At 40.9% G+C, this 16,571-nt stretch overlaps 1 protein-coding gene across 1 annotated transcript in view; it reads right to left on the reverse strand.

Annotated features, from left to right (window-relative positions):
• DSCAM (DS cell adhesion molecule) overlaps nt 1-16,571 on the reverse strand; it is a 439,426-nt gene that overhangs the window by 36,777 nt on the left and 386,078 nt on the right. Inside the window, exons 22-27 of the mRNA XM_015625504.2 lie at nt 15,305-15,422; nt 14,324-14,487; nt 11,395-11,493; nt 10,635-10,823; nt 9,613-9,903; nt 4,543-4,719 (exon numbers count right to left, since the gene is read on the reverse strand). Of these exons, the coding sequence (XP_015480990.1) occupies nt 4,543-4,719; nt 9,613-9,903; nt 10,635-10,823; nt 11,395-11,493; nt 14,324-14,487; nt 15,305-15,422 (1,038 nt within the window). The remainder of the gene's footprint in view (nt 1-4,542; nt 4,720-9,612; nt 9,904-10,634; nt 10,824-11,394; nt 11,494-14,323; nt 14,488-15,304; nt 15,423-16,571) is intronic.

Here is a 16,571-nt window from a genome sequence, read left to right on the forward strand (position 1 = left end):
ATCTCCCTCACATGTTCTCAGGTGCTGCCCAGCACACAGATGATGATTTCCATGTTTCATCTGGAAAAAAATTCACACCAATTCATGTGTGTGGCACATTAAGTGCTCGTTAACACTTGTTGATTCTTGGTTAAAGAGATGCACTCTGCATTTTCAGTAAAAAAATAACATGAGGCATCAGCAAGACCATGTAATGTGTCAAAAGCTGAATCAGAAAGCACTGAAGGGAAAAAAAACCCTCCATCAGCTAAGTTTAAATTTGCTAATTATCCAAGCAGATTGTTCAAATGGTGAGCAGAACTGCTGGAGTTAGTGATGGGCACACAGGTTGGTGTGGGATGGGACAAAAACAAAGGTGGCAGGAATGTAAGGGCCTCTTCTGTATCCATCAAACCAAAATCCAGAAACCTAAAAGTAACTGAATATCACAGAATCATGGAATGGTTTTGGATGGAAGGGACCTTAAAGATCATTTCATTCCACCCCTGCCATGGCAGGGCCACCTCCCACTGTCCCAGGAGCTCCCAATGTCCAGCCTGGCCTTGGGCACTGCCAGGGATCCAGGGACAGCCCCAGCTGCTCTGGCAATTCCATCCCAGCCCCTGCCCACCCTGCCAGGGAACAATCCCTGCCCAAGATGCCAAGATCCAGCCCTGCCCTCTGCCCCTGGCAGCCATTCCCTGGCTCCTGGCCCTGCAGCCCTTGGCAATTGTCTCTCTCCAGCTTTCCTGGGGCTCCTTCAGGCCCTGCAAGGCCACCCTGAGCTCAGCCCAAAGCTTCTCCTGGCCAGGCTGAACAATGGCAGCTGGGCCAGCCTTTCCTGCCAGCAGAGCTGCTCCATCCCTCTGCTCATCCTGGAGCCTCCTCTGGGCTCTCTCCAGCAGCTCCAGCTGCTCCCTGGGCTGGGACCCCACTACAACAACATCCTGTGTCCAAAACACCAGCTCCAGGAGAGATGTTACTGTCACAAACCAATGACCAGAGGTTTTAATGTGCTTTTCCTGCAGTACCCTTTAGATCTGCAAATTGACAATACTTTCTAAAATAAGCCAGCATCCCTGGCCATGTCCTGTCACCTCCCAGTTTTCAAGTGGAGAAAGCAGGGCTTGGGAAGGGGGCACAGATGACAGAGGGAAGGGGCTGATCTCTGCTCCAGCCAAGCATCACTTCAGTGAAAAAGCCACTTTCCTTTGCTGGGGCAGCCACCTTTAAAATTCTTAACACACTTGGGTTTTCCCCCTGGGAAATCAGGGACAGTGATAGAGTTTTAAATTGCATTCTGCCACTTCTGAACTATCACGCCACGCTGATCCTTTCTGCTTGTGTTAAGGTGAATTGGATTTAAAAACAAAGGGAAAACCATTACAGGAGTAGCAGAGCTGGGTCAATAGCCAGCAGAAGGAGCATTAAACCATCAGGCTTCTCTTTGAGAATATCTGCTGAACTCCTGAATGGCTGCATGAACTCCAGCAGCCAAGTGACCTTTCCTGGTGACCTGGCTGGTGGAACTACTAAATTGGGCAAAAATCAGGGCTTTGCTGAGAACTCTGCTTTCTGCTGTCAAGGAGGAAAAAAAAAAATGTTTAACTGTCCCTACACCCAGAGAAGTGGTAAAAAGATCAAGAATGGAGAGGCTGCTGTTCTTCAACAGAACTGGGAACTCAAAGCCATTGTCCATAAAGCAGGGATACAAATGTTTGCATGCAGAGCACACTGCAAATGAACCTGCAATTCCTACTCCTCTTTGTCAAACAGGTTCAAGAAAACCACATCTGCAGCCACAAAAGTAAGAGTTCCATCTGTAATTTGCACAAATTATTTTAGAAGGTTCAACTGTGGAGATTATTTCTCTGATGTAGACTAGAAGAAATCCTGATTTAGGAAAAAAGAATATTGTGCCTCAAAGAAACCCCAGCAGGTCATACAAACCAAGTGATAATGTGATATTTCCCTTTCAAAAATTACATGAAAGTTAATCACTACAATTAGTACTGCAAACCATTTATTTTTTAGTTAGGACATCAGAAAAACTTGCACACATTTGTTTTGGAGAACTTAGTAATGAGTTCTATGTAACAGAAATATTTATTGTCAGGAAAATTTTTAGAACATAAAGTCACTTCCAGAAGAGCAGAAAATGTCAAACATGGGATTAGTCTTCAAAAATAATGAGCAAAAAAATTTCTGAATTACTGAAGTCCTATCAGTCTGATCTTGGCAATGCACAAAATAATAATAATAAAAAAATTAATTAGTGAAGCTTAATGAAATTAATTAAAAGGATAATTGAGGCCAATCAATACAGACCTGTGGTGAAGCAGCCATGTCAAACAAAGTGGATTTTTTAAAATGAGATTAAAATTTGCTGAGTATCAATGACATTGAAAAAAACTCTCACTGTGATCTAACAGTAAAGATCATATTTATGTTTCTCTAAAACAAAGTTTGGGTGACTCAAAGTATTTTAAAAGAAAGTCACATGATGCAAAAATTAACACAGCAGCCATTTTATGTGGATTTCAACATATTCAAACCCCAATTTCAAGCAGAGAATCATTATTCAGTATTTTTTGTCTGAAACATTTATCAGTGGTACAGAGTAAATAATATCTGATAAAAGTTTAAAAACTACACAAGAACTTGGTAGCTAAAATATAAAGAAAATGCCAGATCACTAAGAAAATAACCTGGATCATAAGGTTGTACCTTGAGAACACAAAGCAGGGCTGTATAACAGGGAATATTTTGTATTTTGTAGAGAAATCAAAGAACTGGCAAATGATCTCAATGGATAAAATGTTAAGGATATAAATGATGGGAAAATAACAGAGGAAAATTAAACTATATTAATCTGTTTCATTTACCAATTAAAGCATTAAGAAATTACTTGGTTAGCACCATGTGGAAAGAATATCCTTGGAGACTGAAAATGATGCAAAAAAGAACTTCTGTACTGTAGAGAAGTAAAACAGGACCAGATGGGATGTCGAGCTGTAGTGTGACAAATTCAGCTAAGTGAGACACAACTTTTACAGAAATGGTAGTTAAATACTGATTTCTTTTATCAAAAGTACTGATGAAATCTTTTCCACTGCCTATGTTTAAGTGAAGCTCTGATATTTTTCTAAATTCCTCATTTCTGAAAGGAAATAGTTCAGAGAAATTTAATGTTATGCAAAAGGCATCCTGGTCAGTGATCATCAGCCTTCCTCAAGGGACTCTAACTCAAGATTCTATGAATACTTGTAAATCAACCATGAAAAAATAATGTGCACAGACATCATTTTCTACAGCCAAAGGGCTGGAGATACCCTGCTCATTACTGGATGGAATCCCACAGTATTTCTAAGAAGATATGATAACACCTTCTTTTTCTTTAGCACATTTTTTTTAATGAAAAAAAACCACAAACTGGGAAGGTAAATGGGGTATAAAGTTTTGAAGAAAAAGTGATTATACAAGCTGAAGCATCCAGATGTCCTGATTTCCAGGGCTGTGTATGAACCATAATGTTGGTTTCCTCCTTTATGTATGAATTTACCCATGCCCTCTGTCTTTTTTTTTTTTTTTTAACTCCAAAATATTGCTACAAAGGACAAAATTTGACCCAAAAGAGAGATAAGTATGAAGGTCAGAAGGAAAACATAGGGTTGGCCCTGGTTTTATTAGGAACCATGATCACATTTTGGATAAAATACAAATAACTCATCAATTTGGTGGCTTCTGGAAGAAATTAGACTTATTTTTTTGCAGTTGATAAATTGTTCTACTATTAATTCAGGTTTGGATTTGAAATGTTTTTTCCCAAATACCTTCAGGGAATACCTTCCCAAAATATCTGTTGCCAGTGTGCAAAAGCTATAGGGCAGCAGTGTCAGACTGCAAGGCTCAATAACTTGGCTGAGGCTCAGCCAGGGGTTTTTGCTAGAAAAATGATAAAGCTGAATGAATTCACAGATCTAAATCTTATTCACATAACAAACAACTGAATTTGAATAAGGATTAGAGGAAAATACAGAGCAGTGACAATGAAAGGTCAGCGAACAGTGAAGTGTTTTATGAGTTCTATTATAAAACATCATGGGGGAAAATGTGGTGACAAATCTGAGAATATCTGGCTGCTATTTAATATCTGGCTACTTTCATTTTATAATCTGGAAATCATGATTAGCATCTGCTGGAAAACTGAGATTCCCTCATCTTCAGAACATCTGATTTCATCCTTCAAAAAAAAAAATCCACTTTTAGGTCGTCAAGGGAAGCAAACAAACAACAAAAAAAGGAAAGCAAACCAATGAGAAATATTTTCCTTTCCTCCATGAAAAATAGTAACAATGGATATATTAATATTTCTTTTTTTTTATTTTTTTTTTAGAAACTTATGACCAAATGAAAAAGAAGGCATTTCTATAGAAAACACACACACTTTGTTCAGTATTTCAGGAAAATGATCCCAGCTGGGGATTGCATGCTTTGGTCACGTGCAGCCCCACTTGTATTTTCATGTTCAGGTAGAGAGAAGTTCCACAAACACCACCTTACCTCGCAGCCTCTTCAGCCTCTGCTCCCTCCTCCTCCTCCTCACGATCAGCAGCATCACAAAGAGCAGCAAGACCCCAACCAAGATACAGGAGATGGTCACCAGCATCTTCAGCCCTTCGTTGGTTCCCAGCCCTTCCTCGCTCTGCACAACCGACTTGATGAGAGGAGGGATTGTACCTGGAAACAGGGTCATGGCATTAGAGGCCTGTTAACCAGGACAAAAGATGGAATTCTCATGGAATAAGGCACGTTGTCTCTTCAGCTGCAGGCACAACACTCACCAGGACTTTTCTGTTTGGGTTGGAGGCTATTTGTGAATACAAAACCAGGCTCCTGGTAATGAGGGACTGACTGCAGAGACAGAGATTATCAGAAATCCAGAAGAATTGCATTCATTGATTAAGGAAAACCATACCTGATATGCAGTCAAATACTGTGATTAATTTTGAGTCCGGTTAAATTATTAAAAAAGCTGTAAGAGACCTCAGAATTCCTCCCTCTGTCTATTATTCCTTATTATGGAGAAATAGGATCACTGTGACATTTCTGCTGGGCTTTTCTTTGCAAGGAACTCATTTGACAAAGCTCATTTTGTGCCACATACATCAGATTAATCCTTTGCACAGCAACATTCTGCTATCAATTCTGAAGTGATAGTGATCTGAAATTCAGACAGCCAACCTGATACTAATCTGCTAAAGACTGTCTGACATTATACTCATCAGTAAAACAGGGGAGTAATGCTGGATAGAAACAATCAAATTTTGAGAGGGAAACAAGGGAAATGAATCTACCAACTACTGGCAGGCAGCTCACTTTTTCATTCTGGGACATATTTGCATTTTGAATATACCTGGCTTCCTGGTGATATATAATACTTGAACTTTTCAATTCTTTTCTTCTTTACCTCTAAGGGACGTGAGAAGAATGCAGCACCTTCTGTGGAAGGCTGTTTAGTCATGGAAGACTTCTCACTCATTTCCTGATTACTATTAAACTGCTGAATGCAACCACAAATGAGGCTATAAAATGAAGATTTGCTTGAAATGCGTAGAAACACGTAAGTATTGTGAACTGTGATGACTTTGGATGGAAGCTATTAAATTTTAACCAGCTACTGAAACATAAAAGTGGCTACTTACTTGCTAAAAAGAAAGGAGGGTGAGAGAGAAAAACAGGCACATCCTTCTTTTACATTTTAATTGCTGCATTAAGTGATATAGTAATATCTCATTATGTGCCATACAGTATCAGAATAAAAAACTGAGATCTGATGCAGTACAATGTGAGTGCCATAACCACAGTGAAAATGTAGAATCCTAGGTCCTGTTTTTTTCAGAAGAGCTATTTCAACTGCATATAAAGAGAAAAGCAGCTCCCTAAAGGGACAAAGATAAAAAGAACAGCTACAACAATCCAAACCTATATTAGGTACTTTGGAAAATTTGTTTTCTTACAATTGCATTTGGAATATTTTTCTAATGTTCCATTGCAGTTCTTCCCCATAATTTTCTTTTTTTTTTTTTTTTTTTCTAATTTTCTATTTCTTGAACACACAGCAGGATATTTTCATCTTGCCCTTAGAAGCAGATTTTGCACTACTCTAAAGGCAAATAAAACTATTAGATGAGGAAATGAAAAGAACTTCAAGCTCCTGAAGGTAATACTAATAACTGTCTCTAAATCCTCCTAAACCCTCCTGGATACTAAAGGGCCAAAGTTTTCTCTGAATTACTGTCACAGAGACCATTAGGTTCAAGATTGCCTAAAATTATGTCTCGCTTTCCTTAATACTTTGATGAAAATCAAATGATGAGTGGCCTTTATTTCACTTAAACCTGAAGTGTTTAGATATGTGATTACCATTATCCATACCTCTCTCTAGGCAAATATAAACCTCATAGCATTATAAACAGGCAGTTGGAGCTTAATTAAAAAATCATACTGCATGTTTTGCCATCGCCCATTTGTTGCTTTTCAGCAATTGCATTAGAAATTACCAAAACTCAATGCTGCTATCCATTGAGAAAATGCCATTTCAACACTTGTTGTCACTCTAGGCTCTGGCTGGGAGTGGAATAGACAAAGTTTATTTTCAGGACTAGATCCCAGATGAGTGGGGAGGGTTTGTTTTGTTTTCCAGGCTGGTTCACCATCACCCTTTGTTAGCCTGATCAGTGCCTCACAGGAGTTGCAATCTGAATATCTCTGACCCCTTTTTCCCCTTGGCTGCAGCATCTCCCACTGCAGAACTGAGTGTTTCCTCTGCCACTGCTGAATTCAGGAGTGTTTTCCTGTGTCCTTCACGGCAGGGAGTGCCTGCCTGGGTCAGAATCAATTAGCAGAGTTTAGAGCTGATCCGATTTAATGCCAGGGCTACCGAGGAGCTGATCCCTGAGCCGGGAAGCTCCTTTGCAGCGCTCCACAACTGCAGCTGCACAGGGCTAAAAATATCTCCTTATGGATTGTGTGCCTCTGAAAAAACAAGGGGCAGGGAGGTCAGCAAACCTGTAAGCTGGAAATCGTTCCTGAAATGCCCACAAACAGAGAGCAAAAAGCTGCACGTAGGTTTGTCATTAACCTTCTGACCTAATTCAGCACGGAGAGATTTGAGGGGGAAGGATGCTGAGCCATGATATTCCTCAGGAGCAGCAAAGTGACCCAAACCCACGTAACTGGGATTTCTGCAAACTTTACAAAGGCTTTATCTTAAGGCTGCTAAAGCTTCTAAGCTTGTTCTTAGCATTTGGCATCCCAGAACTTTCATACACTGTATTATCTAATCTTCAAAGTGCTGCTCTTGTATCTGCTTTATCCGAGGGGCAGCTGTGGCCCCTGGAAGCTGGAAGGGGCTAATCTCACATCACAGGGTGAATCAAATGTAGATGGAGCAACAGCACTCAAAAGAGGAGCTGGCCAGGAAGTTTCCACTGGCATGTTTTCTGCAAACAAAATATTCCCTGTCTGTGGAAGCAAAAATTTCTGCTTCATGTACTGGTAGGAATGCTAATAATGATGATGATGATCATCATCATCAATTTATAATTTCAGTTCTGAGTCAAACATAGCAAATCTAGAAAACCTGAAAACTGAAATTTGCTTTTCCATCCATGTTTTCCTCTCATAACCTTGGGGTCTGTATTTGAGCTTGTTCTGCCTCTCTAAGGCACAATACAGTCCTGGCAAAGCATGCTTCACAAACAAACCCAGCAGTATCACAAATGAGAAATTTTCTAGCTGACCAGAAGCAGTGGCCCAAGAAATTTAATGCTGCAAATATTTTTTACTGTTTCATTTTATCCCTTTTAAAGATGCTATACAGCAACATAAAAAATCAAAGGGTGTGCAGGTCACAAGGTGTGGCACCAGGGTAAGTATCATCACCCAATCACAGAGCAGAGCCTGACAACATTTCAGATTAGATCACTGTAAGAATAGTTTTGATTTGAGTGCTATGAGCAGAAATTGAAGGCTCTGGACTTGCATTTTGATATGAATTCATTTTAAGATATGGCTTAACACTGTTTGCCCCAATCAAATAAATGTGATGATAACAGAAAACTGAAAGTTGGATGCTGCTGTAGAAAGATATTGGAAAACAAAACAAAAATAGGACAGGCTAAGTAAAATAACAAGAAATTAACTCATAATAGTTGAAAGAGTTATTATTGACAACAGCTACACTTCTCAGTAAACTAGCTCTTCATCTTCCTGGAAAGACCTGGAACATTTGTTTAGTAAGTGCTTAGATCCTGTTTTCCTGTGGGCCTCTGGAGTGCTGAAGCAAGATCTTTCTCTTAATTTTCCAGACTGTCTGAAATAACACGAGGACTTGCGTGGCAGCTTACCAAAAATGATATTTTTCCAAAGGGTGAGGGCATGTGTGATTAATTATCTGCAAGAACTGCTGAGTACCCAGCACAAAGGCTGGTAGAGAAGTAGAGGATGTGTCAGGTGCTGAGGTTTAAACTCTGCCTAAGTCATATCCCACATTTCTGCCTGGGAATGACCCTGAACTGTACATGAGTGGTGATGTTCGTGTGGAGGCGTGTTACCAGCAGAGTGTTACAAAAAATTACCAATTTGGTGCTGTCACAACCATCAGCTCCTGTTTGAACTTGCTCACCAGTGCTGGAGCTTAATTTAACACTACAGAACAACATCCCTGGCAACACAGCAAGTTTTTACACTGGATGTCTCCAGAAAAGCTCTGGCAATTCCCACTGGAGCAATTCAAGAGCCTGCCATCTGGAGCCATCTGTGCTGCCTTTTTGCCAGGAACGCAGCAGCCGCTCCCCGCTGCGGAGCCACCGGGAGCACACGTGTGCCACCATCCCTCCCAACCAGCCTGGCAGGACCTGAGCTGCACACAGTGACAAACTGCCACCTTTGCTCCTGCCCTCGTGTTCTGGCTTTTGCAGGGTGGGCAGTAACCCCTGGCAGAAGGGAGGGATGCAACAACTCATGGTGCATGTCCTGCTGCTGGGCACGACAGAGCCATCTGTCATGGCCATTAGTTTCACTGTGCCCTGTCTGTAAACAGGGATCATTGCACTGCCATTGCTCTGCCCTTGGAGGATGTTATCCAGAGGCTTTCCCAGAGGACAACCTGCTTGGCTGCTCCAATGTGTCCCATAATGGGTTTTGGGTTGGGTCACAGGGAACAGCAACGAGGCCAGACACCCCCCTGAATGGCTGCAGGAACACATTCCATGGAAGACTGAAATTTCATGGAAAAGATACATTAAATACTAGGAAAGGCCCCTGTAACCACTGGAACTAATGACTTTTAATGTCCTATGATTATGTGTCTTATGGCTGATTGACTTCAGAGTTTTTCCAAAGTGAGGACAAATAAACAATTCCTCTTTTCTGCCTGGCAGCCTACTGTCAGGAAATGAAGAGCTATTTTACACCTTTGAGACTTTAACCTCTCTGACAGCATGGCTGGCAGATTCAAAATGGGGTTTATGAGGTAAAAAAATGGAAGATGAGCAAAAAGAAAAAAAAAATCACACAAAAAACTAAAGTAAAACAGTAACTGAGGTGTAAATTAAAGGGAATACTTACTGCCATCATAATTAAGCGTGGCGAATTTGGCTTGTTTCTCTGCACAGCCAGCACTGTTGCACACTCTCATTTGCAGCTCGTACCAGGTGGCCTCCTGGAGGTCATAGAGGATGTAGGATTTGGACAGGGATGTCCTCTGGGCTGTTGTCCAGACCGTGGTCCCAAAGGGCCGGTACTCCAGGGTGAAGGAGGTGATGGGGCAGCCGCCGTCGTTCCAGCCGATCAGGTTCAGCCTCACCCGGGTGGTGTTGATGCTGGCAAAGAGCTCTTGCTCCTTGGAAAACTGTGGCTCTAGAGGCAGTGGGATATTCCAGACAAAATGCTTAAATATTGCAGATAAAACCTTCCAAAATATAAAGTTTAGGGAATAATTTCTATGGCAGTCTAGACTCTAGGTTAAACTCAGTATCTACATATTCAACTTCCCACTCTTTGTCCTTCTTAAATGCTTTTTCCCACTTTGTGATGGACTCACAAACCCAGATTTTCATATCAATAAAAATATCCAAACATGGTTTGTTTTGCCTTGCAGAACTTTATGCAAACTTTGCCTTTATTTTTGACACTTATCTAGTTCAGAGGATGCTGCTTGCACACTCCTGCAGTACTGGCTTGCAGCAGAAATCAGACATTGGCTCCATTTCCTTTATACATAAATATACTCCCTGTCTTCCTTCAACATCCAGACCAATAAACCCCTGAATTTTTATAAGGATAGAAGAGACAATTTCCTCATGGCAATGAAATAGTTGGAATTGCTATAGTCTGTGACAGTGCAGACACCCTCTTACCAAATATCTGCCAACCCATCTTAGAAAAAAATTATTAGAGAAAGAAAGAAAGAACATCAGCCTGTGCGGGCTTCAAGTCCCACAACCACAGCCTTTTTTTGTCACAGCCATGGACAGAGCTGTAAATGTTTCCAAAGCCAGTAATACTAAAATATCCAAGGCTGTTTTAAACCAAGACCTGCAGCAGAATGCAGGAGCTTTAGGAGGGTGAAGGGGAGGGAAGCAGCGCACCTTTGCCGAGCGTCTTGGCCTCGATGATCTCGCTGATGCGCCCCGGCCCCACCCCGTTCTGAGCAGTCAGGGTGAACTTGTACCAGGTGCCACATTTCAGGGTTTCCAGCCTGTAGGACCTCTCACTGGGGCTGATGGGGAAACTGCCCCACTGCTCACTGTTATCCTCTGAGTACTGCAGAATATAACCTGGGGAGAAAGCACGGATGGCAACGGTGTCACAAATCCTTCAGGTAACCCAAGGAGGCATTTTAAAAACCCAATAAAACTGAAAATAATAATAAATAAATGTGCAGGGAAACATACAGCACTCCCCTGACTGAAAGATACCAGGCAATGCATTTTGCCTACCCTGACAACAGCTTAAATACATTTTATTATGATGCCTTCAAGGGGAAAAGGATGGATATTTCTAAGGACCCTTCAATCAGCAACAACCAGATGATAAACCTGGACCCTCCAAAATGAGTGGTTAGAGATTACACGTCTGGAAAATCAGCCAGAGCAACTGTCATAACAGCTGAGGAGAAAGTGATTAAATGTGTGAATAAACCACCACAAAGACAAACTGCAATTTACCGAAAGATGTTATCACAATGATAGTGCACATTAAGGGTTGACAGCAATACAGATTGGGGTGTTTTTCTTTTTTAAAAAATGTTTGTTTTTTTTTCTTTTTTGAGCCATTCATAATTGTATACTAATCCTATCAACATATGATAATTTAGAAAGAAGCAGCAATTAACCTGATTTACATTACCTCGGATAGAACTGCCACCATTGTCTCCAGGTATCCAGGAAAGAGTGATAGAGGAAGATGTAGTTTTGGATACAGTGAGTCTTGGCTGGTCTGGTGGAACTAGATGGGAAATAGTTAAAAATAGAAAATGTAATCAAATGGTTTGACATGATCTTAATCACTTCTAACAGTCATTTATCAAATAGCTGTTATGAGTTGCAAAAAATGCAAATGATTTCTGTCAAAGTGTCTTATTAGCTGACATCTTTGGTTAAGACAAGAACAGACAAGCTCTCCTTTTTTAAATTTAATTTTATGCACAATTTTGTCTTTAAATTCTAAACCTTTGTTTTTTAATCTGTTTTTTTTTTTGCATCTGTCCCATTGGACCTCAACGGCACATGAGCTACCCAGACATTAATTTTCATTATTTTGGTATCTGTTTTGGGGAGAAGACAAGATTTTAGTGGCAGGAAACATGTGCTGTTGCAAATGATACCCCACTCATTCCTGTGTTTGCAGGCTATTATGGCAAAAATGAAAAAAACCCATGCAAATCAAGGGCTTCTGCAAATTCAAAAGTGAGAGTTAATTAGGAATCATAGATAGATTTGTGACTGGAGGCAGATCCAGTCCTCTTCCAAACCACTGAAGTTTTTGGTATAAAGAATTCCCAACCCCGTCAGCAAAGACTGGAAACATTTCTGTTCTGCTGCTGCCCATAAACATTATGGGAAGATCGAGGTTCCAAGGACCAGCTGCTGACTGAGTGCAGGAATAAGACAGAGGTTTCAACTCTCATCCACTTCCCAGTTCCCAGCTTCCTTTGGAAGAAAATGATGGAGTAGTTTGGGTTGGAAAAGACCTTAAAGATCTTCTCAATCCAATCCACTGTCATGGGGAGGGACACCTTCTGCTATCCCAGATTGCTCTGTGCCCCATCCAGCCTGGCCTTGGACACTTCCAGGGATCCAGGGGCATCCACAACTTCTCTGGGAAACCTGTGCCAGGCCCTCACCACCCTCACTGGAGGAATTTCTTCCAGCATTGCAGGGCAGAGAAGGAGCTATGCCACATCCCAACATGCTGCACTGGACAAACTGGGACTAGGAACTAGGACTAGAAACTGACACAGGGAACTGGGACTGGAAATGCTCTGGGAACATTCTACTGTCAAAAATATGGACAAAATTGAGCTTTGCTGCCTCAAGAATAAGGAGTGAGGTATGGACAGTGTCCATGCTTGGAAAGGATCAAGAAACAGCAGCAAAGATGGGATGGAAATCTGGGGAGGAGAGACAACAGGATGGCCACAGCTCCTCTGGCATGGGAGAGAAGAGGGTGGTGGTGTCAGTGACCCATGCTGGCAGGAGCTGCCCTTGTCCTGACACACTCCCATGACCAGGCAGGACAGAAATCCAAAATGCTCTGTTGTGTCCAGCATTCTGCTGCCAGGGAACATTGCCTGCTTTGCCTGTGCTTAAGGGACAGCTCTTCCTGCAGAGTGAAATTCCTCACTGCTGTTCCTGTTTGTGTCATTAGATTGCAGAATAATGGGTGCTGATATAAGGCAGAGTCTGATGGTTTCCAGCTATGGATTAGTGGAAAGAGAAGTTGATTCTTTTTGCCCTCACAGGGCCAAACAGGGCTGAAGAAAACAAAAGAGACAGTTTATACTCTAAAGGAAAATTCCCTTTGTGAGATGGATTTGTTCTCTTATTCTGAGTGACTTGGCTGATTCCATGGGGAGAGACTGCACACACTGCACTGGAAAAGATTTATTGTAAAAGCTTTCATCACAGCTTCACCCTATCTACAAAAAATGGTGGTCCCACATATTAAAATCCACTCTTTGTCTGTCCCTTAGGGAAGTAACATTGATTTGCTTTTAGTAGCTGAAGTTCAATAAAAGCAAATATATCTGCAATTACAGAAGTACTTAGTGACATATAAGGTTTCCATTTGATGGTGTTTTCTCTCCCTACTTCCTGTTGTGATCATGCTTCAAACATTTCAGAAAAGCATCTTTAGTTTCTGTTGGATTGTAGGGAAGCTGATCTATGCCAATATCTGCCATGATATTTGTTCCAAGGCTTAGGGGAATGGTTTATGCAGGGAGAGAGGGGGACTGCAGTGGAAACAAACTCTCTCTGTGCTCTCATGTGCTTGCACTTGAAGTTTAAATTCCACATCCAGGACAGTGATGGTCCACTCTGGTAGAATAACTGAAGCATTTGCAGGATCTGCTTTAGTGCAAATGAGCAAGGAAATTTGCACAGGGAATTCTTGGTATGTAAATACACAGGCTCTGCTTCATTTTACTCTTAGTTTATATTCTTATATTGTCCCTGCTTTTGTATGTATCAACACCATCCTGGATGCACTTTGTGCTTTTCAACATGAATATAAAATGTAGCTGGAGAAATGCATTAGCTGAAGGGGTACTGATGTTTCATTTCCAATGCTTCCTCATATTCACCTCGTAATAAAATTCTGTGCCCGCATAATGAAGTTTTTGTGCAAGGTCTCAGTACACAGGCAAATTTCTGCTGATAGCTTTCCAGGAGCTAAATTAAAAGCCTTCACATCTTTCTGAATTTTGTAACATTAAAATGATACATGTGATGTTTGTAAGGAGAAGGCAGAAGCTGATACTTTCTGTGTGAAGAACTAGAAGATAACGAAACGCAAACACACGGTTGTCAATCTTACAAAAACTCACACAGAGACTTACCTGAGTATGTGAATTGTTTCACCAGAAGCACCATCTTTTAGATCATAAAATGCCCATGGCTGACTCAGAATGACTTATGTATTAATTTGGAAGAATTAGATTTGCACTAATACACATAAATACTAATATTTTGCATTTCAAACAGACACACCTCTGCATTACCAGCAGCACTTTAAAGCCATGGCAACAATTCCGAGGTGGATCCAGCAGCCTTACCTTGTACCTGCAAATTCAGAATGATTTCATCTGATCCCCAGTTGTTGCTGGCCACACAGCTGTAGTACCCAGAGTCTTCTGCTTTCACAGTCCTGATGACGAAGCTGCCGTTGCTGAAGATGCTCCTTCGCCCATCAATCATCACTAGACTGGGTGTCCCGTTACTGCCTCACAGGAAACAAAGTGCATACATTAAAGAAGTTACAATCAAAATTACTCACAAGTGGATTTTTTTTTTGAAGCAGCTAAGGATGGAAAGAGAAAGAAAGGTGTGGGGTGAGGTGTGTCCCTTCAATAAGGCAGCAAAGGAGGATTTTCTGTTGGGAAACACCTATGATTTACTTAAAATTGCATTTTTTATGTGCATTTGGACCTAGTGTGAGTGAAAACAGAAATTCACTCCTTCTTTGTCATTTCATAAAAATGCTGAAACAAGGGAATAGGTGGTTCCTGGCTTTGGAGTTCATCCTTATGAAATCATAGGTATTTATATCAATGCACAAGATGGTTTCATAGCACTGTGGTTTCCCTGCTTACACAGTGCTTGCACGAAAATTATTGTCCATGTGTGTTTCCAAGTGGCTCTGTCAGACTGTGAAACTAAAGCTGAAAACAGAATAATGGAAAATTAAATATGTGCAAGACATTTACTGCCCACCTCAGCACAAATCACTGTATCAGGCACTGTGCTCTCTCTAAATAAAACCTTCCTGTCTGCCTGAGGATAAAACAAAAACCCTCCTAAGTTTTACATTTTGAATGTTTACCTTTAGCCCTTTTTCATTATTTTTTCTGCCTTTGATGCCCTGTAATCACCACAGCCAATCAGTTGAAGGAGTTTCTGAACTCCTCATCTCCTGTGACCACGTGTAAATCACCACGAACAGTCCTTCTCCTTCCTGCCAGTGAGCCAGCACCACAACCCTCAGGATTTTAAAGGAAATGGGATTTATCTGAGCTGTACATTTAGTTGCTGGTTACCTATCCTTCATCCATTTGACTGTTGGAGCCGGGTCCCCCACGGCTTTGCAAGGGAGGACAATGTCCTTCATCCAGGGCGTTGTCACCGTCCCGCTGAACGTCAGGATCCTGGCAGGAGCTATGAGAGAGCAAGAGAGACTAAAGTGAGGTGTCTGTTCATACAGCCCTTGGAAGGGACATAGAGACACCCACAATTAAAGGAGGAAAACCAAACCAATCTAAAAATGGTGTTTTTTGGGTACTAATTCCTTTTAACTCATAATATTAGATATTTATTCAAGCAAAATATCAGTTTCAGTACCTGGAAGACAAGTAACTAAAAGAGAGATGAGGCCAGGGATGGGAAGAGTCTTTGTAGAGGAAAAAGAGCAAACCCAGTTATTTATCATCTTTACTGGTTTTTATATATTTTGGAGTAGAAATTATGGATGAAAATTATGTCCAAGGGATGCTTCTCTCAACACTTCCAGCAAGAATTGTCCACAGTAGACAAGTCTTACAAAAACTAAATTGTTGGTACATCTCTTCTACAACAATCTTTATATTAAGCAAAATAAACCTTCATGTATATTAATACATTGTAGAGTCTATCAGAAATTCACAAATGTGAAAAAAATTAAAATCAGGTTTTATCAGCTCTCAGGTCACCTAAATACATTAAAAAATATCACTAGTGTATTTTCAGTTTATAGGTTGTGTTGGAACTTCATTTGTTATTCCTCAAGAATGACCCTTGATAGAAATAGACTTTCTGTTGGCCTCTAAATATACATTTTAAAGGCACATACTGAATACAGATAGACAAAATACTGTATTTTTAGTCCTGATCTACTTCAGTCGTGCACACCGATCAGAATTTATACTTAATAATCCATTTTGCACCAATTAGGAAAACATGAAAAAGAGACTTGGCATCAAATATAACTGGGACAGTTAATCTGGAAAAAGATTCATGCATAAAAGAACAGGCCTTGAAAAATTAAGCAAAATTACTTGAGTAGGCTGCAATGGGACTTGAGATATGCACAAAAAGAAAAGATTTCACAGATTATACAATCAGTTTGGACTGTGTTTCCTATGTTCTCTTCAAGCACTGTTGAAGGCCAAGCTTCTCAAGAGATTTTTTTTTTTCCCCCCTCTGGTCAAAATTCTAATTAAAACACAAGATTTAGGTAACAAACAAAGAGAAGGGGTAATGCACTTTCCTAACAGCCAAGCATCAACATGTCCTGTCCTGGCTAAAGAGCAGCTGGAGATCCCTGGCTCC

This window comes from Parus major, chromosome 1 (assembly GCF_001522545.3).
Source record: "Parus major isolate Abel chromosome 1, Parus_major1.1, whole genome shotgun sequence".
Taxonomy (NCBI): domain Eukaryota; kingdom Metazoa; phylum Chordata; class Aves; order Passeriformes; family Paridae; genus Parus; species Parus major.